This window comes from Chlamydotis macqueenii, chromosome 8 (assembly GCF_036417535.1).
Source record: "Chlamydotis macqueenii isolate bChlMac1 chromosome 8, bChlMac1.mat, whole genome shotgun sequence".
NCBI lineage: Eukaryota > Metazoa > Chordata > Aves > Otidiformes > Otididae > Chlamydotis > Chlamydotis macqueenii.
The window spans coordinates 7,175,382-7,192,412 of record NC_141563.1 but is presented as its reverse complement, the minus strand read 5'-3'; the positions used below and the strand labels follow the sequence as shown (position 1 = coordinate 7,192,412).

Sequence of the window (17,031 nt, the reverse complement as noted above, 5' to 3'; positions counted from 1 at the left end):
TTGTCTAAGCCAGCTGTAATAGCTTGATGAAATGTAAGCTCAGGTACCACCCTTTCCTAGATTTTTATTACTTGAGTTCTCAGCATCACTGACAGAAGCCGAATCCCAGCTTTTAGGGTCTCCCTTTTAAATTGCATTGACACTGCATTACATCCAGACTCCAGCGCATGTCTCAACGCCTAGCCATGCGCAGGGTATGGCACTGCTCTGTGTACAGGTGGAAAGGGACTTCAAATAGCTCCTCTAAGAAAAATGTAGCATTTCTCCAGAGGGACCCGCTCAGAGATGTGTGACAAACAGTCACAGGCAGACATCCCATGATAGAACTAATAAACCAGTACAATTATTCTCATCATACCTTGTAAAATCTGTTTGCTGGATCCAGTCATCCCTTCGAGAGAATGGTCATCTGTGAAGACAATTACCGGCACATTAAAATACACAATGGCTCTCTCTAGTGGTATATTCTCTTATAGTCGTCCTTTCCGAAATTTCTTGAGCAATCTGCTCACAATGACTAGCTTTTACTCTACCTATTGCTTTTTAACACAGCAATTAAGTTAAAAATCTTAAAATACATTTTAAAAAAAGAAAACACCAGTTTAGACAACAGATTTTACACATGTATATATAAAAATACAGAGATCAACGTTGGTTTTTAATGGAAACAAACTGAGAAATAAGACCTTTCTAGTATTTAGCAAAATAAGGCCCTCTCAAGAATACAAGCCATACACACAAACAAGCAGAGTAAGGTCAAATAAATTTGCTAACCAGAAATATTTCACTTAAGCAAGCATTTATACCTAATGTAAAACAACAAGGATAGGAGTTGCAGAAGCTACACCTAAGTAAAAAAACCTCTAATCCAAACAGATTAATGCTTCTGTGGAACACATCAGAAAGGTATTTTAAGAAAAACATGTTAAAGGAGAGCAAATGACTTCTGCTGAAGATATATAATAATTTATGCCAAAGTTAATTTGAATACCAAATTGGACAAAACAGATAGCTATATTGGCTGTTCCACTGGGGTGGGGAGCATGGGGAGAGCAAGGAAGAGGCAGGAGCGGGGAGCTCCTGCTTTCCAACCAAACTCCAGGAGAACACTTGGAAAACAAGCACCAGTTTGCTACTAAAAACAGCAAGGAAGGGACAAGTAAATATTTTTACACTCGTCACCTCCTATCTGCAAGTTACCACATTATTCCTCGCTCTGAATGTGCACATTTTCAGTCACATCAGATTCTAGTTTACGGCTCAGGCAGGAAGGACTGACGACCCTGCATTACAGTAAGGGTTCCGCTTGGATTGGTTCAAACAGGCAGTAACCACGCTGTCTCTTCTCCCACAGTGAAGGCTACTGATCGCATTTTGCATCACAGATTGTCTGCCTTCATAGAAAAGATTTAAGCATAGCTAAGACATCAAGTACCTTTTTCATAGTCAGCTCTGAAACAGTTTACAGGACTACACAGGATGGGGAAAATCTTGTCTTTGAGATTACAAAGCAAGTGTGACCTATCAGTCCCTAAGTACCCAAAGTAAAATTGCTTGGTTATCTTTCCTAATGTCTTGATCTGCAAAATTATTCAAGTGGACAAGTCTAGCAGACCAGCTTAACTTGGCCTATTGCTTTAAACAAAAAATTGAACCAGAGCACTTGATAACTAATTTTATTATATTGCTATAGCATACATTTGTTTTATCTTTTGCTAACACATAACGTTAAAGTGAACATTGAAAAAATGGAGGTAAAGCAAAGCCTCTAAAAACTACCACTGAAGTTACCGCAAGTGAAAGAGCACTTACCAAAATCAGCCACAAAACATGCAGTGCCATAGCATACCACACGTTCAGTGAAATTACTTCCAAGCTGCCAGAAACCTCTCTTTTTTCAGTAAATCATTAATAGCAAATTTAAATTAAGATGGTCTATGATATTAACTAAGTACTTACCATGACAATAATCCTGACCGTGAGAGTGTCCGTGGCTATGGCCGTGACCGTGAGCATGTCCATGGCCATGTTTATGTTCATGACTGTGACCATGACCTCCGTGGCGGAGACCACCATTAAATAAAGAATGGCTGTGTTCATGCCCTATAAACAAATGTCACTGTCAGAGTATAAATTTAAGGGTTGAATAAAAGTATGCTTACATTTGTTTCTAAGCTGCTCAAAACCTATTCATCTTTTAGGTCATCTTGATGTGTGGTTTTGAGTAAGTTAAGGAAATTAACACAAGCTGTTTGTCCTCTAAACCTACACTGTGCAGCTGATTTGAGAAGTCAAGCGCTTTTATACGTTCCCACTCCCGAGACAAGTTGTGCTACACTTTCAGTACAATTTAAAAAATGTACACATAATTAGATACCAGCACATTAAAACTAGCTTTTTTAAGAAACCAGAAATGGCCTATTGTTCACACATTAAAAATTCAAGCTTAAATTGCTGCTTAAAGACCAAAGACTATTTTCTTCCACCAGTCTATATCAGTTTACATGTTAAACTGAAAGAGATACTAATTACCTTGGCAAAAAAAAAAACCTGAAATGTTTACCACATGCATCTAGGCAAATAAACTCTACATTTAAATTCCAAAGACATTAAGTTGAGAACCACCTGAAGCTGAATTATCCCATACTTAAAATTTAGTTTAGACACAGTTTAGTGCATTTTCAAGCCAAGGCTTTGTTTAACTCCAGTTTCATACACTCTGCAAATCTCTTCTAATAAGGTGCGGAAGAGTGCACATTCCAGAAAGCAGATTCTGGAGTTGCAGGTCTTCCATACTAACATGAGAAGTACAGTAGTGATACACTAGGGCTGGCAATAAAACACAGAAGTCATTCTTGCAACAAGTCATGTATACATTTGGCTAGGATTGCCACTAAAAAGATATTAAAATTTAATACTGGGGTTCTCGTTGGAGGATTATAAGGTCCTGGAACACAGGGAGCCAAGAAAGGAAACAGTACTGAAAATTACAGACATCCTACCAGAGCCATGTGAATGCCCGTGACCTCCATGCTGAAAAACAAATATTCCTATAAGATTTACAATGAATCCTAGTATAGAAACAGGAAGAAGTCTCTCGTGATGCACGTCAGGAGGCTCAAGTGCTCTCTAAAAAAGAAAAACAGAAAACCAAAAGAAACCAAGAAGCAAAGGTAGAGTTTTACAATCTCCTTACATTATTAAAAGGCGCTGAAAAAACTGCTTAGAGACAGGAGCATTCTCATACAAATGAATGAATTAAATGAAGACTGAGAATAAATTTTGGCATTTCTTTTAAACTTCTAAAATCTAGATTGATAGTTTTAAAATTCTTTTTTACCCTACTTTCTTTGGAAGTTTTTTTCCATGAGACATTGCAGGCTTAACACAATTTGCATCTGAAGCTAAGTGTTGAAGGGTGTAAGTTACTATTGACAGGGGAGAGAAACATTCACCACCTGTCCACAGGGAGGAAAGGTACAGGCAACAGCAAGACAAGGAACAGAAACAATCCATTTCAAGAATTTATCGCCATTAAGTATGCTCTACAAATAGAAATGTGACAACTGACAGTGCAATTGACCTCATGACATACCTCAACACCTTCAGAAAAAATGAAGAACGCTGTAAAGATGAGGAATAAACCGTTTACAAACCCAGCAAGTACTTCTGCTCGAACATACCTGCAAGAAACAAAAAAGCAATAGCAGATATTATCACCTTCATTTAAATCCTGAAAATTAAAAGTAGAACTTAGAGACTGAAGTACAATCCTCTAATTCTCAAACAGTTGTATTACGCAGGGAACTGGCTAAATGGAAGATACAGTATATAACCTGCAGATAAGTAAGCATATGAAATTCATTATGTATTTTGACCGAACTTACCCAATCTGTATCAGCCATTGCCTGATCTAGATGAAAGAAAACTTCAAATACATCAAAGTCTTCCCATTTAAGATCATCTCTACTGGAAGTTATGGTATAAACACGTATTTAGAAGCCACAAAGTAAGATAAGCATGTGAGATGTAACTGAAGTTTGTGGATGTAAAGTTCTGCTTAATATCAGCTACACATTAATTTGTGCCCCCTCTAGCAGGGGGACTTTTGGCAAAAAAAAAGTAGAAATCAATTACTTCAGCTACTAATTTAAAAAAAAAAAAAAAAACAAACCCAAAAAAAACCCCCATCAGAATAACATGTAATTCCAATGTAACAAACATCAGAATTAATAAATTGTGGCTGTTCTCTAATAAACAGAACACCAGTTGTTTAAATGCACAACAGTAATTAATACAGAACCTGCTTTCATTGCAATTAGTTCATACTATAATCAATTCTTCTAGGAACACTGGAGTTTCTGCCTTAATTAAACAGTGCTTTAAGTTTCAAACTACATGATTCATGCTTAGGCAAGACAGTGGAAGCTAAATGCTGACATTCAGGTCAGTAACGCTATGGGAAATGCAGTAACCCATGCTACAGTTCATTTGGTGTTAATTACTCAGTATCACCAATTAATCATATTGTATCGCAGTACTGTTTTATAGGTCCCAACTGCAGTGTGCAGTGGAACCAAGCGCCCTTGCAACAGAACCAGCTGCAGCAGATATATCCACGAAGGGCAGTATGGATGACATTCCTCAGCCCTGAGGATCTGCGTTAACCGTGGCCACAACCGTTGGAACCTGCTGGTTCAGAGAAGCATGGCTTATCGTCTCAGGGGCAGCATCGCTGGGACTCAGCTCTTTTCAGCTGTAACCTGTTCCAAAGAAGGCACGGCGCACGAGCAGTCTGAGATTCTGTGCAATGCACCTCCCTGTGCCGTGAGGACCAACCCATGATGCGGCTGCTCTTACTCACACCGGTGCCATCAACACATGATAATGCAGGGCAATTTTCTGCTGCGTAACTTGCTTTTTCCAGTATGATCACAGAGATCTTAGCAGTAATAAACCTGCTCCACAAAAGCAATGCCCTTACGTTTTCACTACTTCTAGGGGGATATTAACTTATAAGGTTTAAATGACTCACCTTAAAAAAAACCTACACTTGCAATATAGCTTTTCTATGTTCTTCAAAAAGAGGTTTTATTCATCCAGTGAAAAATTACCACCTAGACATTTACTAAAATACATTAAGGCACAGCCTGAAGTTTCTTACCCATATGAGAAAGCATCATTTGACCTCCATTTCGAAATAACTGAAGCTGCTAATCCAGCCAATAGAGCAGTACAGTCAAAAAACATGTGAAAAGAATCTGATATTAGACCTAAACTGGAAAAGAACAGAGGAAAAAAAAAAAAAAAGTTATGTTCCATAGGCTATATGTCAAGTACGAAAAAAACAGCATTTAATCTTTTAAACACTAGGAGAATGCACTGTGTGTCTAAGGGGAGAAATCCACACTAGATCACCAGTACAAACAGGATGACAAAACTGGTTTTGTCAGCTTAGGGAAGGCACTTTGGAAGAGGGCAGAGCAAAAAGTCCTCCTAGCATACGATTTTGGTGGTAGTGGGGGTGGTTTCCACTGACACAAAGAGAAGCCCCTGGAGTAGATATACCCACAGGCGCACCTCTCACCAACGTAATTCTAGCGGTAGGTATTTGTTCTTATACTTCAACTTACAGTTTGACCATATGAGCAAATTTGGCTAGAAAAGAGTATAAACACAAGTTGCATTTAAATACTGACCCAACGTAAGTACTATTTCACATCTAGTTAAAAAGGAAAATTGGGTTTAAAGGTAATTGCTTTTGAGTATCTATTCTATGCAGTGTGTATATGGGTTAACTAGTACAGTGACACTCAAACTGTTCTGCGGAAGACTACCAATACCACCATAGTGATGATACTAAGCATTTACAAAAACAATATTCTCAAATCAATTTTCAAACTCAATACTTTGGAAGAGTTCTCATATACAGGGAAAACCGATGAAAAATTTTTTGATGTCTGCAGTAAAAACCCCTATTGAATCAATCAAAACAGTTTCACAAAATTTTGACAAACATATGCCTGTGACAAAATATTTTAAGCTTGCAAAGTCTGAAGTCCTCCACTGATAATTTTAGTTCGCTACATCAAACATTCCAAGACTTTACAGTCTACTTCAGCATAGCAGTTTTCCTCTCAAGCATCTTATTTCAGAACTAATGCATCATCAGGTGAGAATTTGTCTTTGATGTTCATTCACACTGCAGCAACTCGACACTTTCTATGAGTAGGGCAGGCTGAAAAAATGAAGGTTCAGTACACTGGAAATTCCAAGATCATATTCTTTTGCCTGCAGGACAGCAAGTTATATACTTGTTAAGTACTTTTGACTGCTCCATACCTTTCCTAAATAGCCATCTTTTATGTTTACAACTGTTTTCACACTTTACCTGAGCAGAGAAGCCAGTCCCTGATGCCATTGCCAAAGCATCAGACCTATGTTCTTTTCTATTTATTGACTAGAAGACACATACTCCCCTTTTATCTAGTTGCCAAAGGAAGCAGAGGCTGAAAGACCACTTCTAAAATGGTTTATTTCAACGACCAACAGACAACCTACAGTCTTGACTGACAAACACAGGAAAAGATCAGCATTCTGTGTTACCCTACAAAGTTCAAAGCAACTTAACTCAGTTCACAAGTTACCCGGTCAGTAGAACTTGTATCAGTCTGTAGGCTGTATGTGCATTGAAACACAAAAATTGTTTCATATTTGAAAAGACATTTGATAGAGAAGTACTGATGAGCATTTGTTATTACAATTGTTCCAAAAGTTCAATTTTCCCAATCCTTTGGTTATCTCAGAACAATTATATACACAACTTGCTTCTTGAATTACCAGCAGTAACAAGCTCTAGAGGACAACCACATTTTCACACAGAAGTCAAATACAAAGTTTCATTAGCCAAAGTTTGAACTAGTTCACATTACCAAACACCAAACCAATTCAGCCTGACTGAAAGAAATTTCAAGATTAATCTCAAGTGTTTCAGACGTGGAAGTCTCTCAACTGCGGAAGAAGTGGGTTTGGAGGAGAGGAGAGAGAACAAAAGTCCTGCTCTCTCTACAGTTCTATTTTGTGGACACATACAGAGGTATATGTACATACAACTATACGACATTTAAGGCAGAGGATGATGGCATGATAAATTGTCCTTAGGGGTTTTAGCCACCGAAGCAGGAAACAGATTAAGTTGTTTTGAACAAACTTTAAAGGAGGATCAAAGGTTTTAGCTGGGAGCCTATGAAGCAGCAGAATGGAATTGCCTGTCAAGTTCTTGAAGGGTGTAGGTGACAGCTTCCCCCTACCCAAAACCAGTTAACATCCCTAGGGAAAAAGCTAATTTTGGGTTTGGTTCTGAACAGTAAAGAAGATCCAGTGGGGGAAAAAAACCCACAAAACACACCAAACATTCAGGTGGAAAGTAATTAGGGTGACAGTAACTGTAAGTTTGCAATTATTACGAAATGGAATAAGCACAACTAAACAGAGATTGCTAGTGGTTTCCAAGACCTAAGCTGACATCTCCCAAGTAGCCAGCGGCACACGGATTTATCAACAGGGGTCAGTACAGACTGTGTCTGCCATGCAATTCACCACATGGCATAAACGGGCTCTACTATAGGTAGAGCTACAAGTGATTCAGCTGCACAAACGACAGGAATCCTAGTAAGAGGCCAATCTCATTTCATCAACATACCAGAGTATTTCTAAGAGGATCATAAAAATGACAAAATACTTATGCGAGGTGAGGAAACAATCTATTTGGCAAACAAAAGCTAAGGAGAATGTAAGAAGTAAGAATAAAAAAAAAATAAATAAAATTGAAGACTATTAGAACTTGCTGACAAAAATTTTGGGGGCTGAAATCACAGATTTGATTTTTAAAATAAGAATATCCTAGTCAAAGAACTCACAGCAATCTGCTTAAATTTAAATGGATGAAAGTGTACTTTTCGGAATCACAATTAAAAATAAATTCCTTAGTCTCTGGAAGCCAAGGGAAGAATCACCTGAATAACCACGGCAGCCTGTTAGCCGTGCTATCTTACCCTCACTGACATAATCAAGGACACAAGAGACAAGAGAATTCAAGATCATGCTTCTAACACTTGCAGCATCAGGCACTGGCCATACCCAAGACAGGCCACATCGGAATAAAGAGGTGCTACTAAAGAGATACTCCCTAAGATATTCTTCTGTTCTAGCTCAAAATCTAGGCTTAGTGTAAAGATACCTGAAATTAGTGACTTGAAATACACACAAGACGTCCAACTAATGACTATGCAGCAAATCCCAATTCTTCATCTCTATAATGAACAAAATAAATAAGACTCTTCTCAATTCCAGTAAGTCCAATACTTGAGTGACAGATTTCTGGCAAGGGGCACTTCAGTTTCTCAGTTTAGTTACCTCATATACAGGACTTTTTCTAGTATAGATTTTATTTCTAGACACGCTACCAGAAAAAATATTACGCTTAAAAGAAAGACATCAAAACAAACCCATATGAACATAAAGCTCTTTATAACGGAACCTTTGAGAAAAATATTTGCATCTTCTGAGCTATTAAAAAAAATATCCATACTTGAATAGACAGACTACGCATACAATAACCCTCACACAATTGCAAAGTGAGTCAACGTCAAAGTGAAAACCAAGCACGTCCAAGATGGGCTGCACGCTGCCAAGACAGTCCGTGCCCAAGACAGGACTGCGTTCTCCCTAGTGCGACAGCGGGAACTGCTGTAACCAGGGTGAAGGATTTTAGAGGACAGTTGGAGAGATTCAGAGAGACATAATAAACAGTAGGATGTAACTGTTTCCAAACCCACGCTGCTGTGTTCACTCAAGGCTCTTGATTAAGAGTCCCAGTAATCTGTGTCTTTTGATAAAGACTGCTTCAAGCTCCATGTAGAAAGACACCCTGTTGGGCTTAAGTGACATTTCCATGCCAGTCCACTTTGAACTGAAATAGTAACACAGAGACTGAAACACCACCATAAAACAACTTCTCTAGTAAGAATGAAGCATGATGGAGATACTACCACCATCGTCTGTTCTCTGCCTGTACACCGTACATCAACACTGAAGTTAAGTAAGCATTTCTACTTACATTTTACTATTACTCCTCAGTAGCAATTTAGTCAGGTCCCTCCTGTTTTTTGTGTGCTATTATGCACCACTTAGCCATACCAGCGTATGTTAATTCCTCTTTCTCACTCAGAGACACGGATGCTTGGCGCAGCGCTGGGTTTTGCCACTCAGCTATCAACTCACAAAGCCACGTTCCCAGGGAAAGGATCTCTGTGGCAAGCGGCAGGCAGGAAACGGGTACGACCCCTGCGTCCTGTTAGTTCACGCCAAGGCCAGGCCTCCTCCTCCTCAGCACGGCCGGCAAGACACCAGCTTCAACAAGCATTCCTCCGTCGCGCCTCCACGCAGGAGCGCCCGCGGCCCCAGCCGTCGGGGACCGGCTGGGGAAGGGGGGATGGCGGAACCGGTCGGTACTCAGGAGAAGCTCTCCAGCAGCCCCCAGCCGACCGGCCCCTCCCGACAGCGGGCCAGGAGGCGAGGCCCGGCCGCACGGCCCCGCCGAGAGGCAGACGTGGCACTGGCCGCGGCGGGAGGCGCCGCTTCCTGCGCGCTGGAAGCCGCTCCCGCCCCGCCGGCCGCCCCGCACCGGGCCCGGTACCTGTTACTCCAGATGCCGTAGAGCAGCTCCACGAAGGCGAAGGAGAGATTGAGGCAGAGGAAAAAGAAGAGGTTGCGGGAGGTCTTGTCGGCCAGGATGGACCTGCGCAGGGAGCACACCGCGGGTCAGCCGCCGCTGGCACGACAGGAGGGAGGCAGCGGCGGAAGGCCGGACCCGCTTGCCGGGCATCAGCCTTCCCCAGCCCCTCCGCGGGGGCCCGTCCCGCCGCGGGCCGCTCACCTGAACCAGCCCGACACCTTCCTGAGCAGGTTGAACTTGGGCGGCTTGTACTCATCGTCCTTGATGGAGAGGGGCAACATCTTCCCGGTGCCGGGAGTTGGGGGGGGGGGGGCGGGGGGGCACGGCGTGCCCGGCCGGCAGGGCAGGCGGGTGGGTGGGTGGGCGAGCGAGGCCAGACCGCTCCCCCCGCGGCCGGCCCACACGCCCGTCACGCTTCCGGCCTACCACTGCGCGCCTGCGCGGCGGGAAGGAGGGGGCTGCGAGGGGGCGTGTCGCCGTGGGACGTTGGCGTGCTGCGGGGCCCCGGTTGCCGCCCGGTTGCCGCGGTTTCCCCTCCGCCGCGTGCCGCTCGCCATGCCCGGTGCTCCTGCAGCAGCAGCTGCCCCTCGGCACGGGCACGGCGGCCCGGCAACCGCGCGGCCGGACCCGGGCTGCGGCGTAACGCCGCGCTTTGGGTGAAGCTGCGTGACCGGTAAAGCCGGGCGGGTCGGGAACGGGACCTCCCTGCCCGCGGCGGGACTCCGGACTACAAACCGCAGCCTGCCGGGAGGAAGCGGAGGGGACGCCCCACAGGAAGCGGTGTGCGGCGGCCGGGGGCCGGCCCTGAGTCACCGGAGCGGCCTGCCGGGCCGTGCCGCGCTCGCTGCCGCTGGTGCGGCCTGGGAAGCACAGCCTGGCCGCTGGCGGGAAGCGAGCGGCGGGGCAGCGGCGCCCTCCTGAACGTGAGCGAGGGGCGGGCGGGGCGCGGGGCGGGGCGGGGGCTGCGCGGCTCTCCTGCGCGGGTGCTTACCTGGAGGTGCTGCCCTCCAGGAGGGGAACCCCTGGCAGAAGTCGTCTTCTTGGGACGAGGGGTTTCAACGCTGTATTTTGACAGAGGGTCCTTATTTTGTTTGGAATGAGCGTTCTCTGCGGGGGGTACTGTAAGAGTTTTAAGAGGTTAGTCTTGAATTGCAATTTCATAACTTAATTGGCAAAACTGATCGGTACTTTCTTGCTGGAAAGTGTCATGGTGCTGATCGTAAAGATTCTGTGTAGACATTTATTTATTTTAAATAAAGAGTATAATACTGTCCTTACTTATCATTACAGTACACCATTTAGTAAACACAAGAATGTGTGGCAAGCCAGGAACTCTCATTACCACAGTGAACAACACTTATATTTTCTTCTTAAGTATGCGATTACATTTTAACTAATTAATCGTTACGGTAGTATTGGTAAGTATCGTTGTGTCTAGGTTGCAACTGGGAAAAGAGAATCAAAGGTTCACCTTTTTAAAAGCACATATGACCAAGATGTGGTGGACCTAAGAAATGCTGAGTAGCCAGGGCTGCCAGTCAGTTTCAGAAAGTCAGGCACAATTGTTTACGCCTCTAAAATGAAGCAACCAACCCAGGTTATTAGCTTCTGGGAATAGTTTCAGTGACCTCTCCAGCCTCACAAAATAAATCAATAGTAAAATTAGAAATCATATCTCGGAAGACCTGTATGTGTGGATGTATTCAGATTGGTATCCACACAAACTGGAAACTCCGTAATTTTAAAAAGTAAGTTTAGATTAACCTAAACAAATTACTCCTGCAAACTGCCACATAGGTTCAATTATTAAAAACACATTCTTGCTTTCAAAACTTATATAGTACCATTCCTAACACAAAAATAAAAACTCCCTTTCCTTGTTCAACTAGTCTTAAAAGAACAAAAATCCCTCCGAAAACCTGGGAGCTTTCCCTTCTGCCAAGCTGCCAAACCAGACGGGAAGACAAAAATGCTGCATCTTAAACCTCTAACATAACTGGAAGGAGAGTGTGAAGGGGATGAGCCAAAAAATAAAATAGTTTTATTGGGACTACTTGCCTGACTGCGGTAGCCAAGTATATATTTTAGTGGTGCCTGGTGAACAAAGCAACAGATTGTGAGGTGCTGGAGACCTGCTTGTGTCCCTGTAGCTGGCCCTAAGGAGGAAACACGCAGACACTGCATTGGTACAGAACAACGATTTTACAAGCAGAGGCATATGCTGTGCTTTTCTTTCTAACCAGCTGGTCTACTAACTTCTTCCTGGAGCATTGATTGAAAGGCAGAGACAGTTATTTAACTGAGCAGTAGGAAAAGGGGTTGTGTAATTGCCAAGAATGTGTTCATCAATCCCTAACTGAGAGGAACGTTTACTTGTAAAAGAATGCTGGGTAGCATGTGGGATAACTGTTGGTCTTCGGTTATAAAGTCCCTTTAATTTCCAACAGATTCAAAGATCACAAACGACTGTCCTGTAAAAACAAGGGGGTAAAAACAATCCTACTTGGCAACAATGAGGTAAGTTGAGAGGTTTTTTAGACAAAAATAATTTACATTCATGTTTTCTAGGATGTTATACGCACAGTGAAAAAAACACATAGATAATCTCTCAAAAACTGGAATTGATGGGGCTGTCCCGAATCACTTAATTTGATCAGAATTCCCCGCTGAAAGCCTAGAAATCACCAATGGAGTAACATCAGTAGTAAGCTTAGAATATCCATCTTGTATTCAGTTCATACTGATCTTGTGAGTAAAGAAGGAAGAACAGATGCTGATGACACACTGGAGTGTAAACTGTGGAACGTGGTGGCTGCTGGATCCTACTGACATTACAATTTATAAATGTCTGGAGAATTGGGAATGTTACCTAAGAGGCATGAATGTCAGGGCTACCTTTGTAGGAACTGTTTTTTGAGGGCACCTGTTTAGTTCCAAAATCAGGAGGATCCAGAAACCCCTGCCTTATACTAAGGCTGCTCCCCTAGTTAGCTGATCCATAGCACCTCGCATCTGACGTTTCCAGTTTCTGCCGAGCTCTAGATTTAGCAGGCCAGCTGTTGCTGATATTGTTGCATGTTTCTTGTGCTCCACCTGTGTTAATAGCCTCAGTATAATCAGAATAATATTTTCCACATTAATAAACGTTATCAAGCAGATACACAAACTATTGACAAAATGTTAAACAAATCAGTGATAAAGATTGTTCCTTCTGTGTATGGTGCCTGAGCAACGGAAAAAGAAAAAGCATTTAACTTCCTCCTTTCTGATGGAGCTCTTGAAAGGGCATCTTCTCTCCCTTTTGTTTCCCTGCTAAGGCAGAGCTCCTGCAATGCTGAAAATACTGAATATTTGTACAAATTTGCTTTCTAATTTCAGCTGGATGCATGAGGTATGTAAACGTTCAACCAAAAATGAGAAAATAAGAGATTATGAACAATCTAGAGGTAAAGAATGACTCTAGATTTATTTTCACAGAACAATGAAATTCAAAGTTAACAAAAAAAGTACGACAAGTGTGTCTTGACAGCTGAAAGTCATTGGCCCAAGTCCTAAAATCCTCCTTATTTATTTACTGAAACAATAGTCTACTTAATACTGTGTGAGTTTTGCTCAAGTAAGGGAGATGACTAGCTATACATGGGATTAATGACTTTTCCTTTCCTGTTATTTGTTTTAAAGGTATTTTCACTTCTGTAAGCTTCCAGGAAGAGTTATGGGAATCCGCCTACTACGCTTCACTTCTGTGGTGATCATTGTCTTACTTCTTGTGGCAGGTGCTTTAACAGCTTTGCTTCCCAGTGTCAAAGATGACAAAATGCCCAATTTGAGAAGGGAACCAAAAACCCAGAGTCAGTCTGCCTCAGATTCGTTTACTCTTATTATGCAGACGTATAATAGAACTGACTTACTGCTAAAGCTTTTAAATCATTATCAAGCCATCCCCCGCCTCCATAAAGTAATTGTTGTGTGGAACAACATTGGTGAGAAGATACCAGAGGAAATGTGGAATTCCCTGGGGCCTCATCCCGTCCCTGTTGTCTTTAAAGTTCAAACTGTAAATCGCATGAGGAACAGACTCCAGAATTTCCCTGAGCTGGAAACAAAAGGTAACCAGCAGTTCATATCGCTACTACCAGTATTATTTTCACATTTAAAATCTGAATGCTAGAAGAGAGATGGTTTGAATTATACTGTGTAATAAATCCATGGATCTGTTGGGCCACGTAATAGAATGTGGGTAATGTAGAAGAAACCGATGTTACAAGATCAGATGCACACCAGCACCAACGGGCTAGAGGCGCTCAGTGAAGAGTAAGGAAAAAAAGAGGGATGTCAAATACATTTCATGGGCTTTTGCAACTTCTCCATTTCCTTTGGCAAGCAAACGTAGGCAGTTCAGCCTCTCTTCCTTTTATAGCGTAAACTGAAATTTACGGTGCATGTTTTTGTTGAGTCTCTGCATTAATTTGGACTTAAGTCATCTGGTAAAGACTTGATTTAATCCATTCATTTTAAGACTAAGTTCTCAAGCACATGAGTATTTTCCCCAGTCTTTTGGCTATTCTTCTAAATATTCTTCCTAAGCTCTTTCCAGGAGAAGCACAACAATAAGCCCTGTTTGTTTCAAGTGGAAAAAACCCCATATGTTGCATTACAGACCTGACCTTACTCATTATTAGTAAAGGTAATTCTATTTACTGCCCCCTTCCTACCATGCCTTGCTACTTAAAACCCATGACTTCTAGGAAGACACTAGAAACTTCAACTTCCCAAGTGTTTTATTTACTGTTATGGGATTTATTCTGATAATAAACTTAAAAAGCTTTAATGCATCTAGAGTTCTGACCTAATAATGTCTTTCCTTTTCCACTTCCTGATAGTCTTTTGCCTAAAATTTAAGGCAAAGATTCTTCCTTCTGTAGTTAACCATACTGAATGTTGCCTGTGCAATTTATTAAGCTTACTTATTTAGAACTTGCAAGTAATGGGGAGACAGGTAAAATTTTATACTAAGAATTCCCGATAAATCTCAAATGCAAAAGAATCGTATCTAACTATTTTTGTTGTCTTTTTACACATGATTAGTGGAATTTTAAATTGCTTTGCCAAAGACTCCAGGTTTTCCAACACATACCTGTCCAGCTGTACTACAGGTGATCAAAGGTTGCTGAGTTTTGTTATGGGATGGCAAATAATCTAAAACTGAGGTTTGCTTCCAGTTACCATAAAGCTGCAACCTTGCTTTCGCTTTGAAATCTCAAATCTACTTTAAAAAAGTTACAATTCAGTTCTGCAGTTCAGCTTAATGGTTATACAAGTCTCACAGCTAACTATGCTGCATACTGTGCTCATGTATTTAATCTTTTGAAAAGTTAAAAGTTTCTCTTTTGTTTTCCCTCCCTCCAGCTGTGTTAATGATGGATGATGACACACTAGTCAGTGCTCATGACCTTGCTTTTGCCTTTTCTGTTTGGCAGGTAATGTTTTGCACCTTGGCAGGCAGTATGTGGGAGTTAAAATTGAGATGAGTGGTTTTAATTAGAGTAATGCTGTATCATAATGTTTTACCATTGATTCTCTATCTATAAAGTTAATTTTTAGAGGGATTGAAGCTTTGAGTAGTTGAAATTGCAGAAATATTCTGTACCTGTAATCTGTAACATTCAAATTTTTAACTCTTCTTGTACATGAACACTGAAGTCGCTGACTGCTGAATTATTTAAATTGATAGTAGGCTGCAAAACAAAAGTGTGTGGGTTTTTTCCCTCTAAGAGAAATTGCCTGTAAACTTATTTTGCGTGACAAATACACAGCTGCAAATTGTGGATAGATGTTTCTTGGCAGTACATGATATGGAATGAGAGATACTGTGTCAGTTTTACAAAACTGCATTTAATTGCAACGTTTATGGAGATCAAAGGACCATATGGCAACAATTTAATTCTTTCATGGCAATAATCTTGTGCTCCTCCCATATATATATTAAAAAAAAGCATAAATTTCTTATTGAAATATTTAACACACATTTCACAGCGTGGCCTTCATTTTGATTTTTTAAATTTCTTTTTTTTCTTTCAGCAATTTCCAGAGCATATAGTGGGATTTATTCCTAGAAAGCACATTTCTACTCCTTCAGGCGTATACAGTTATGGCAGCTTCGAATTGCAGAACCCCGGATTTGGAAACGGAGATCAGTATTCTATGGTTCTTATTGGTGCAGCGTTTTTTCATAGCGGGTATTTAGAAGACTTTCAAAGACAGCCAGAAGCTGTTTACGCCTTAATAGATGAAACTCAAAATTGTGATGATATCGCCATGAATTTCCTGGTAGCCAAGCATACGGGCAAGCCTTCGGGAGTGTTTGTGAAGCCTGTTGATATAAGAAATTTAGAAAAAGACACTAACAGCGGCTATTCCGGAATGTGGCACCGAGCAGAGCATTTGTTACAGAGATCTTACTGTGTCAATAAACTGGTGAATATTTATGATGGCATGCCTCTAAAATATTCTAATATCATGATTTCTCAGTTTGGTTTTCCTAATTATGCCAATCACAAAAATAAAATGTAAGCCAATGAATTTAAGGGGTTAGATGTTGAACAATACTCAGTGAATTGTACCGAGTTCAAGGACAGAAGAAGGTGTAATTACTATATCTTGGCCATGTTTATTTGTAGCCTCCGAATTTTTTCCATTTGGCTTTTTAGGTATGTTTTTTCCTTTCTTACTAATTCTCCAAGGTAAGTTTTGAGAAAACATAAAGAATATGTACTAATGTTTAGCTGTGATGAAGTCATCCTCTTTCCTTAAAACCGGAAAAGCTTGTACAATTAATTAGGCCAGTTCTCCAGAAACATGCAGACAAAATACACTCCTAACCTTCAGCGCTTATGTTGTTGTTTTGGTTTTTTTTTCCCCAAATATATGTATCTCGTCAAATGAGGTCTCGGCCTATTTTTGATAGTTATATGTTGAGATGCTTCCTTGCCTTCCCTGTCCTTTCCTCACTTCCTCCTACCCAGTTCCCAGTGAAACTACAGAAGGGCTGCAGTAAACTGTTGGCCAGGCTTCTAGACTCCTGTACAAAACCCCTCTGAAGTTTGTATATAAGCTCTTCTGTATTCTGAGATGTTCCTGAAGCTGCTGTGAAAGCAACGCAGAAAAGAGAACCTCACCTTAATCCTAATAGTCCTAAAACCATTGCCTACAATATCTCCTGTGGCTGAGATAGTGGAAAATTATCTCTGATGTGGCTTTATGTCCTATTATTAATTTGCCTAGAGTTGCTGAAA

The 17,031-nt window shown here is 41.3% G+C and overlaps 2 protein-coding genes across 5 annotated transcripts in view; one reads left to right on the top strand and one right to left on the bottom strand.

Annotated features, from left to right (window-relative positions):
• Positions 1-10,057, bottom strand: part of SLC30A7 (solute carrier family 30 member 7) — a 25,016-nt gene extending 14,959 nt beyond the window's left edge. The window contains exons 1-7 of one of the 3 annotated variants that reach the window (XM_086753080.1): positions 9,938-10,057; positions 9,698-9,799; positions 5,165-5,278; positions 3,596-3,683; positions 3,003-3,129; positions 1,960-2,103; positions 359-409 (exon numbers count right to left, since the gene is read on the bottom strand). In XM_086753080.1, coding sequence (XP_086609206.1) covers positions 359-409; positions 1,960-2,103; positions 3,003-3,129; positions 3,596-3,683; positions 5,165-5,278; positions 9,698-9,799; positions 9,938-10,017 — 706 coding nt within the window. In that variant the 5' untranslated portion in view covers positions 10,018-10,057. Of the gene's footprint in view, positions 1-358; positions 410-1,959; positions 2,104-3,002; positions 3,130-3,595; positions 3,684-5,164; positions 5,279-9,697 lie in introns of all 3 variants that reach the window. The other 2 variants (XM_086753081.1, XM_086753079.1) reach the window with 2 other exon arrangements.
• On the top strand, positions 9,863-17,031 carry EXTL2 (exostosin like glycosyltransferase 2). Of its 2 annotated transcripts, none has more exons than XM_086753083.1 (5): positions 9,863-9,966; positions 12,184-12,253; positions 13,418-13,845; positions 15,146-15,216; positions 15,818-17,031. In XM_086753083.1, exons 2-5 carry the CDS (start codon positions 12,249-12,251, stop codon positions 16,307-16,309), a joined length of 996 nt encoding a protein of 331 aa, XP_086609209.1. In that variant the 5' UTR covers positions 9,863-9,966; positions 12,184-12,248; the 3' UTR covers positions 16,310-17,031. The 2 variants fall into 2 exon arrangements, with proteins under 2 accessions (XP_086609209.1, XP_086609208.1); XM_086753082.1 differs by lacking the exon at positions 9,863-9,966 and adding an exon at positions 10,257-10,659.